The sequence below is a fragment of the Montipora capricornis genome, chromosome 12 (assembly GCF_036669925.1).
Source record: "Montipora capricornis isolate CH-2021 chromosome 12, ASM3666992v2, whole genome shotgun sequence".
NCBI lineage: Eukaryota > Metazoa > Cnidaria > Anthozoa > Scleractinia > Acroporidae > Montipora > Montipora capricornis.
In genome coordinates, this window is record NC_090894.1 from 7,575,392 (window position 1) to 7,584,710 (window position 9,319).

Here is a 9,319-nt window from a genome sequence, read left to right on the forward strand (position 1 = left end):
GTTCTTCGATTGATTCATCACCGAGGGCCGCCATCTTTTTTCCACATATCAGTGACCAATGCATTGTGGTCTTTATTTCTTAAACTCTTTGCCATTACCGTAGTTGTTTCATTTTCGTGTGTGTCTGCAAGTCTTAATCCTTCCCCTGACTCATGTCCCCGCTACACGCCCCAGTTACATGACCGCTAATGTGTACAGTTTATAATATGTCGCTGCTACATGTTGCAGCAACATGTCCCCTCCTGTGGGCCCCACCTTTTAAGCCGTCAAGGAATTAAAATTCCTTGACGGCTTGATAAATACACTTACGATCGCGAACAGCCTACTACGTACAAAGTTTGTTCACTAGGGCTTTCATTCTCCCATCTTTCAGCGCTTTCCGGCTTCGCCAATGTGTTTTTGAAGTTTGTCAACACGAATTCGATAGGGTCTAAAAGTGCTCACGAGTGACCAGTGAGATTTAATAAAAATATCTCAGTGCTGTTATTATGACGTCATTACGGAGTCATTTTCACATGTTTTCATCAAATGATGACTAACTCACAAAAACTGAAGTTATTTACTGTATAAACTCGTAGCGGATGATTTGAAATATCTTCGGAAAACCAAAAAAAAAAAAAGTCCCATAATTTTAATTGACTTTGTGTCTCCTCTTCTTACTCGGGTCTCCTTGGCGTGTTTTAAAAAAGGTAAATAACATGATTAAAAAGACAAACGCAACTAGATTCATTTTGACAACGTTTCGACATCGTCCGATGTCATCGTCAGGCAATGAATTTTAATCGGATGAAGCATAACTTATAGTACAAGAACAATAGAACAATATATACAATAGTACGCTAACAATAAATGTGAAATCTAAGTAAATAGTTTTGCCCTGACAGAGTCTGACTGCACATTAAGTGATGGTTTCAATTCTTTGATGTAGAACATATCATGAATTAAGCAATCAAATTTCGATGCGCATTTCTTTAAGACACTAGAACTCGCCGCTGGCTATACAGCTCGTCACTTGCATCAACGAATTGAGGAACATAGATACTCAGCTATCGGGAGGCACCGCCTAGCAGATCATGGCCAAACAACAGCACCCCCAGCGGCGAGTTTTAGTGTCTTAAAGAAATGCGCATCGAAATTTGATTGCTTAATTCATGAGATGTTCTACATCAAAGAATTGAAACCATCACTTAATGTGCAGTCAGACTCTGTCAGGGCAAAACTATTTACTTAGATTTCACATTTATTGTTAGCGTACTATTGTATATATTGTTCTATTGTTCTATTGTTCTTGTACTATAAGTTATGCTTCATCCGATTAAAATTCATTGCCTGACGATGACATCGGACGATGTCGAAACGTTGTCAAAATGAATCTAGTTGCGTTTGTCTTTTTAATCAATTTTATCACAAGATCTAGACTTATTAAATAACATGGTGACATAATAAAACATACGTTTTGCTGTAGTTATAGTTTTTTCTTTTATTTAAATTTTTTGCCTTTTTTTTCAATTATCGGACGTATGCCAAGGAAAATCTTCTGTCAGTAGTCTCCCTTCTTCTCACGGTATTTTCGAACGCTTTTCATTTAACTAATATATTCCTATTTTTCACGTTGCCATGTTACCGCCGATAGGGTAGCTCCAACTGTACTATAAAAACTACATGTAACCCATAATTCCTCGATTTGCTCTGACGAATGGCTAACGCTCGAAACGTCAGCTTTTAGAATCTCTGTACGGTGGCAAATTCACATTATCAACTCCGTTGAAAAACCAAATTTTTGTATACTATTTCCCCACCAACGCAGCATCACAGTTTCTTTAGAAACTACCCCCTCCCTTTTAATAGATACGGTATTGATGAAATGATGTGAATGTGACATCATAGTAACAACAAGGAGATGTTTTGATTCAATCCCACTCGTCGTCACTCATGGGTGCTTTTAGACCCTGTCCACGAAGGCGGCGTGACTGTGATTGGACGACACGACTGAGACAAAGCAGTCATGTCGGGACAACCAGGGGAATAAAGAAATTTGCGGTTGACAAACTACGGCCTGCCACCCCGGTAAGGCTAAGTTTGTTATCAATGGTCGAAGCCGTGGCCACGTGATAAAGCACCGCCTTCGAAAGCTTTTTTGTTGCAATATTCACAGCTTGACGTTGCTCGCAGGACGGTTATTGCGTTGATGATGGGTTGAGATGAAAGTTCAATCTTTGTCAATTGATTCTGATGTGGAATTGTGACCATGGGGCGTGAGAACATTTTATCCAGGAATATTTGACTCAAATTGGAGGCTCCTGAAAATTTAGTCTCCAGCCTTGGGATTTTATTATAACCGTTGACAACCCAGAAATTAAAAAATGGCTCAAATAGCGTCGGATCTGGAAGATAACCACACAGGAAGGAAGCTATCCACAATTGCAATAAGTTTAGGCTTTTCAATTGAGATTTTTTTCATAAAATTATTTTCTAAGCTTTTTACTGGGATTCCCATACAAATCCTTATATTTTTGTCGGTCATGCTCACACTGAACGTGGGGCACCTGTGGCTGTAGTTGTTCTGGATGACAATCAGCCGGATAGCTTGAAACGGAATACTGATACTGTGATGTCTTTGTTTACCTTTGAATTCCCGTATTTCCCCGTTTGATCGTCGGGATCAAGGACAAGCTGCCGCCATCTTCCCGCCGAAACGCCTCCACTCCCCCACCCACTCGGTAGTTATGTTGCTCTCCCCAGTTCGCCCTCGCTATTTAAAAACAAAGATGGCGGCAGTTTGTGCTCGATCCCAACGATCAAACGGGAAAATTGGGGTCTGTGAACAGCCTACCTTTGAAAACGATAATTTGAAAAAATGCCCTTTTTGTTTTCAGTCCTTTAACAAGTACTCCAAACAATGTAAGGTTGATCTTACGGCAGATCATATACCGTAAAAACCCGCAGATAAGCCGCACCTTGAATTTAGCAGCTCAAAGTTTGGAAAAAAAGTTATTTGAAAGAAATCAAAAGAAATCCAAAGTCGAGGCTTGAGAAGTCTTCTTCATTATACACTGTTCATCGAACGTAAACTCACTATTAACATTGAAACGGAAAATACTTTAAACTCTTACCCCCAAATTTTAGCATTTGAATATAATGAAAATTGTTTCTACCAACTTTGACATATGATTGATCTTTTTCTGGTATTTGCTGACCGAAATTTCTTCATTCAACACAGTTTTTCGATAGATTTTTGCGTTACAACAAGAACGTGAAGGGAGTTTAGTAATCAGGCATTAAATCGGACTCGAAAATGGAAAACTGGACATCGGAAGCAGCGTGATGTTTTAAGAATTTACACAAAGCGAAAGCTGCATGTAACATTGCCCAGTGTAACAGGGTCTTTATTATTTTGTTCGTGGGTAGTTGACACAAGACTATTTGCCCGACATATCTGCTATCAAAGTGCTAAACGGCGAAGAAACAGTGGGCCATCTACCACGCGAATACTCGAGAATAGACGGAATGCATAAATGGCGACCAAAAAGGTAATCTTTTGTTTATGTGCTAATTAGACCCACTAGCCTCGTTCTCAAGAAACATTTCTTTTGTATTTTGTCCATGCAAACGAGTCTAGTGAGTCTAATTAGCACATAAATAAAAGAATATCTTTTTGGCCGCCATTTATGCATTCGGTCTATAGCGTGGTACTTTCTTGCTCGTGGAGGATCGATTACTGTTGAAGTTACAGGCCGTCGTCGACGCTGCAAACAGGTTTGCGGGGGAATAGAAATTCCGTGCTGTGTGACGTTTTCCCGACGTTTTCCTGTTAAAATTGTCAGTTAACGGAAATTAGCGTTGAAATTCACGACACCTTTTTCAAATGTTACCGCAGATAAGCCGCAACCCCGATTTCTAACGACGATTTTTCGAAAAAAGGTGCGGCTTATCTGCGGGTTTTTACGGTACTTCTTTTAGAGTTCAGCTGACTAACAGCAAGGGAATGATATATTGGCCATGGCCATATTATTTTAGAAGATACATGATTTCATCTTTGTTTTAACTAGGAATCGAACTTAGAGCAAGGTGATTATTGAACAGTATGACTTGGGGGAAATACGTGCCTATAATTTTCATATATTCACAGTTTGCTATACTGTATGGTAACATACTCTCTTTATGACACCCAATTCTTTATGAATAAAAGGTGTTTCCCATAAATTTGTAACACTTTAAAATTGTGCAAGTGTACTTGTCTTTGGTGCATTTAGTCTCTTTATATGACAAGCAAACATATTTCATAAAATAGTGTATAAAACATCCCCAACAAATCACTTTCAGTTTACTAGCTAAGAGAGAAGTGTTTCTTCAATGCCAGACAAGACTTTCTATGGTCACAATAATATTATGAATAATGCCATCAGCCAATACTCTCCTTGAATAGCTGTAGTTGTTAGGAGATTTACACCAACCAGAAATTCGGCCTAATTAAGAAACTAAAACTGACTAAAACTAACTTCCTTATTCTACAAAGAGGATAAAAATGTCATATGGTCTTTCATGATGTTCAAGCATCTTCCTCATAGCCTCGACAGTCCTCGCCGGCAGTTTGAGTAAGTAAGTAATTAAGTAAGTAACGTTATTTATCCACATTTCGTCTATCAGCGAAGACTCGTTTAAATGCAAATGTGCAATAAAGGATTATTTTAAAGTAACATGAATGAAGTGTTTAAGTTGAAAAAATCAGTGGAACGATAATGCTTTTAATTGATTCGTTTGCACAGAATACAGTGGAATTCAAGCGAGGATGATAGAGATATCTTTTTCAAATTTCTCCTGAAAAAATTTATATTCTCTGATGTTCTAATGTTGTCTGGAAGATTGTTCCAGTGTTTGGCCGTTTGATAAGTAAAGGAGTGAAGCATATAGGATGAATTTGGTCTTGGGAGGAGTAGCTTAAAATGGCCGCGAAGACTGTATTCACTGCTTCGCGGGATAAACATTTCGCGAATGCAATTCAGTGCTTGGTCATCAGAATACTCTTGTGGACAAGAATGAGGGGCTTGCTCCATGCGTCGGTGTTCCAGGTTCTTTAAGCCGGCGATCCTAAGCAGTTCTTCGTAGGAAGTTGATTTCGGAATATTCAGCAGAGTCCTCGGAGCGAATGCATTTGTTGTTTCTAGTTTAGTACACAAGCCTTTACTCAGTCCCATAAAGAGCGGAGATGCGATGCATATTCCAAGTTGGGAGGATCAAAGCTTTGTAAAGTTTAATTATGATTTCTATGGGCATAAACTTCCTGATTCGACGAAGGATTGAGACATGACAGATGTCCTTGATATGAGTTTGAAAAGAGAGGGAATCTTTCACGGTGGTTATTCGACCTTTATCAACTCGTTTGATAAAATAAATTTCTGTCTATAGTGACTCCGAGAAGATTGATTTGACTGACGTAGTCTAGGTGATTGTTGTCTTTAGTGAAAGGTGCTGGTAGAGAGGCTCTGTTCAATACAGTTAATTGCGATTTAGTATTATTAACAGCTAGAAAATTTTTGCGAAACCAGGTAGTTAGGAGACTAAGGTTGTCTTGTAAATTCACTTGTAGGATAGAGGGACAAACACTTGAAGAGTAGCCAAACGTGTCGCCTGCATATAATCTCAAGGAACATGCAATTTGATCAGAAAAATTGACGTCATCCAAAAGTAGATTGAAGAGGAGGGGGCCCAAGATGGAGCCCTGAGGTACTCGGTGCTTTACAAATTTCCAGTCTGACCAAATGTCATTTACCTTGAAATCTTGCTTCCGTTCCGTTAAGTAGGATCAGAGAAGATGAAGGGCGTCCTTAGTTACACCGTAAGCGGCCAGCTTTGCAAGTAATAGATTATGGTTAATAGAGTTAAACGCTTTCGAGAGATCGATGGTGATTGCTGCCGTGTGTTCTTTACAGTCCAAATTTCTTTTAATATCTTCGCATGTCCCAAGAAGAGCTGTTGCACATCAATGCCCTTTCAGAAATCCAGATAAGTTGTCGCTGAGAAAGTGTAGATAGAACTCGTAAAGCTGGTCAAAAATAACTCTCTCTGCTATTTTGGAAGTTGCTGGCAATACAGATACGGGACGATAATTAGATTTCAGAGTCTTACTGTCTTTTTTGTAGATCGAAGAAATAATGGAGGTTTTCCAATCTGAAGGCCAGGAGTTGCTGGTTACACATCGACTGATCAATTGCGTTAGAGACCTGAAAATTGCTGGTTCGGCGAGTTCTAAAAGATGAGGGGGGGGGGGGGGGGGTACCATCAGCACCTGTGGCTTTATTAAATTTCATTCAAGCAAAAATTTACTTGATGCAGGATTCTCGGACGGGAGTAAATGAGAAGGTTGTTGTCGCGTATAACGATGACTGTTTTTTTGCATTTGTTTTAAATACTTTTGTGCTATGAGTACTTTGAAAAATAATTCCACTTTTTAGGAAGTATATGACCATCGATAAAACGATTTACTTTCTGTATTTTATGTTTACTTTGAAATGAGATCGAAAGACAGAATGAGCAGTGTATGCTGAAGCAATCGTGTTCAAGCCGCGGGAAAGATAAAAATATTATTCGCTGGCCTAGGTGGGTTTCTTAAGAAAAAACACTTTGTTCGAGATCTTGAACACGGCTTCATAATCTCGGTTCCGTCAGGAGCGCTCGAAAATCCCCCGCATCGTGTCATCATGGAAAAAAATTATGTCTTTGAATGGTTCACACAAGCGAAGAATGTGTGGATTGCCAGTCCTTGTTCTTATCCATATCTTTATAGCAGAAGTCCATCTGTCGATCTTTCTAATTTAGCCTTGGCCCATCAGCTTTGGGCCTTGGCCCATCAGCTTTCGGTGGGTGGGAGTCAGGATGGCTTAGTGGTTATCAACCGTGCCTTCCACCTCTGCGACCCTGGCTCAACTGTCGGCCCCGAGATCGTATGTGGGCTGAGTTTCAGTCAATCTCAACCTGACTCCGAGGCTTTTTCTTCAGGGGCTCCGGTTTTCCTCCCTCAGTAAGATAGACTCCCAGCCTATTCCATCTGGCTGTGGTGCAGTGCTCCGAGGTCATACATGGGTCGTGTTCAGGGGCCGAGCGCCTAGCCGGCTGCACGGCTCCTTCGGTCCGACCTCGTCGAGCCGCGCCCTTAGCAATTCAGTCGCCGACTGCGAGTAAGGGCGTTTAGCAGGTCAGGCATTATTGTTATTATTTTATTATTATTATTATCGAATTTAGAATACAAGTACCTCCAAATCGCGGTCAATCGGGTTGGGCCCGATGACCACAACGCCTCTGATTGCTGCTCACGAGGGATTGCTTGTGCTAAAAGGCAAAATCTTGGATTGGGCGTGGTATGAAATGCCACCATGTTTTCTTTATCTTTTCGGCAAAAAATCTAGCGGTAATTCATTTAAAAATAGTTAACACCGTAAACTAATAGGCCGCATTCGATCGTAAAGTAAGAATTCTGGGTCATGCTAATACTTCAAAAATGCGACCTTACGTAACCGTATCGCCGGTTGCTCATCCTACTTTCCAAAAGTTAGTCTCAACTATCTAACGCAAGAATATAAAAATGACTGAATAAGCGCCCGATTGGATTCCAACGTTTGAACAAGCCGTTTCCAACTGTTTCACGGCGGCTAAAAATGCGGTAACCGTTGGCCAGATCATTTTTCTCTGCATTGTTTACAGCAAGCTGCATTTCTCCGCGAAGTCCATGTTGACTTACTGCGTGGCTTCATGCATATTTCTTACCAATCAACTTAGGGATCGGGAAAAATGATCCTGCAACTTCTTCCGAGCAGAGGAGGGAGTTTGCTTTGCTTCATTATCAAGTCTAATTAAGGTGAACCGTGCTTTTTTATTCAGGACGAATGATGAAATTCCCTCCTATCCCAGAGATGAAATGATCAAGGGTCACCTTTTTCGAATTTCCTCGTCCGCGTATTTTTAATAACATTACTCTTTGTGCAAAAATCAGAGACTGGATATATAACATTTTCGAACCACCGTCTCTGATATCATTTATAAGTGCAGATCCTGTAATTCCAAATAAAATGATCATAAAAATGAAAAAAAAAAACTTTGAAAACAAGATGAACACACCATAACACCAACTCGGTGTGGCCAACACATCACGCATGCGCACGAAACAACTGTCCATGACTGCCAATTAACCGGGTGAAATGGTTGTGCGCATGCGTGATGTGTTGGCCACACCGGATTGGTGTTATGGTGTGTTTTCCTTGATTTTAATGTTTTTTCCTCTCATAAAAGAAGTTTGTTGATTTCTGTAACTTGATCTTGAGGGACTGTGATATCATGTTACCATTACTATTATTGAATGCTAACCGCAGAGCTAACCAAAGCGCTATTTAGGCTAACGGGAGTGCTCTTTAGGCCTAACCCATAAAAAAGGTTTTGACTGCCGGGCATTTAGACACTTCGTTAATTTATACCTTTAAATTTCTTTTCTTCTAATATCTAAGAGTACATAAAGGTTTTGTTTTTTCTAGTCTTGCAGATTTGGTGTGTTAAGAACAAAACTTTTCGGTAGACAAGAGAGAATAACAAAGCTTTACGTGAGCTAAAGATCGAAAAGGGCGGTACGATGAATGCAGAAGGAAACAAGAGAACACTCGATCACGTAATGCAGCATATTGCAAATTGGCACATGCAACCACAGCAAGATGGAAGAAGTTATTTCCTTTCTTCAGATACAGAGTACGTCCGTGCACTGGTCGAGGAGACGATGCATTGGCCTGATTCTATATCGGGACATAAAACCAAACGGGAGAGGGGAGTAAAAAAGAAAACATTTGAAATGCAAGTTGGAGTTCACGGCTTCACCCAAGCTCCATGCTACAGTGTAACCCTAATTTTTCATGTTGAAGACGATGTGATAATTACAGCCTTCCCAACCGTGTGATGGATGTCTTGGAAAATCATCGTGCTCACCATATTACACTGAACGTGAAGATACTGTTACGTGGTGGAATAACCAAGAGATGTCCGCGAACAAGACATAAATAAAAGGAACTCTCTCTGACTGAAGAAACAATTCCGTTGTTAAAGGGAACCTCCACTCTTGCAACAGAAGAACTTTAAACCGAAGGAAACATTGTTTCGAAACAAATGTGTTCGAAATTTGTTTTAAAAAGGTGTTTATATCAGGACAACTGAATTTTAAAATCGCTTATTTTCACTTTCAAATTTCGCTGGCGCCGCCATCTTGAATAATTGTGACGTGTTACGGTTGCCCTATTGTTCTAACACAAAGAGCTTTTGTCTAATAACAATAGGGCAACGTAAC

At 40.1% G+C, this 9,319-nt stretch overlaps 1 protein-coding gene across 1 annotated transcript in view; it reads left to right on the forward strand.

Moving 5' to 3' along the window:
* Positions 1-9,113, forward strand: part of LOC138027007 (protein c-Fos-like) — a 24,638-nt gene extending 15,525 nt beyond the window's left edge. The window contains exon 6 of the mRNA XM_068874486.1: positions 8,523-9,113. Coding sequence (XP_068730587.1) covers positions 8,523-8,597 — 75 coding nt within the window. The 3' untranslated portion in view covers positions 8,598-9,113. The remainder of the gene's footprint in view (positions 1-8,522) is intronic.
* The last annotated feature ends 206 nt before the right edge of the window (positions 9,114-9,319 follow it).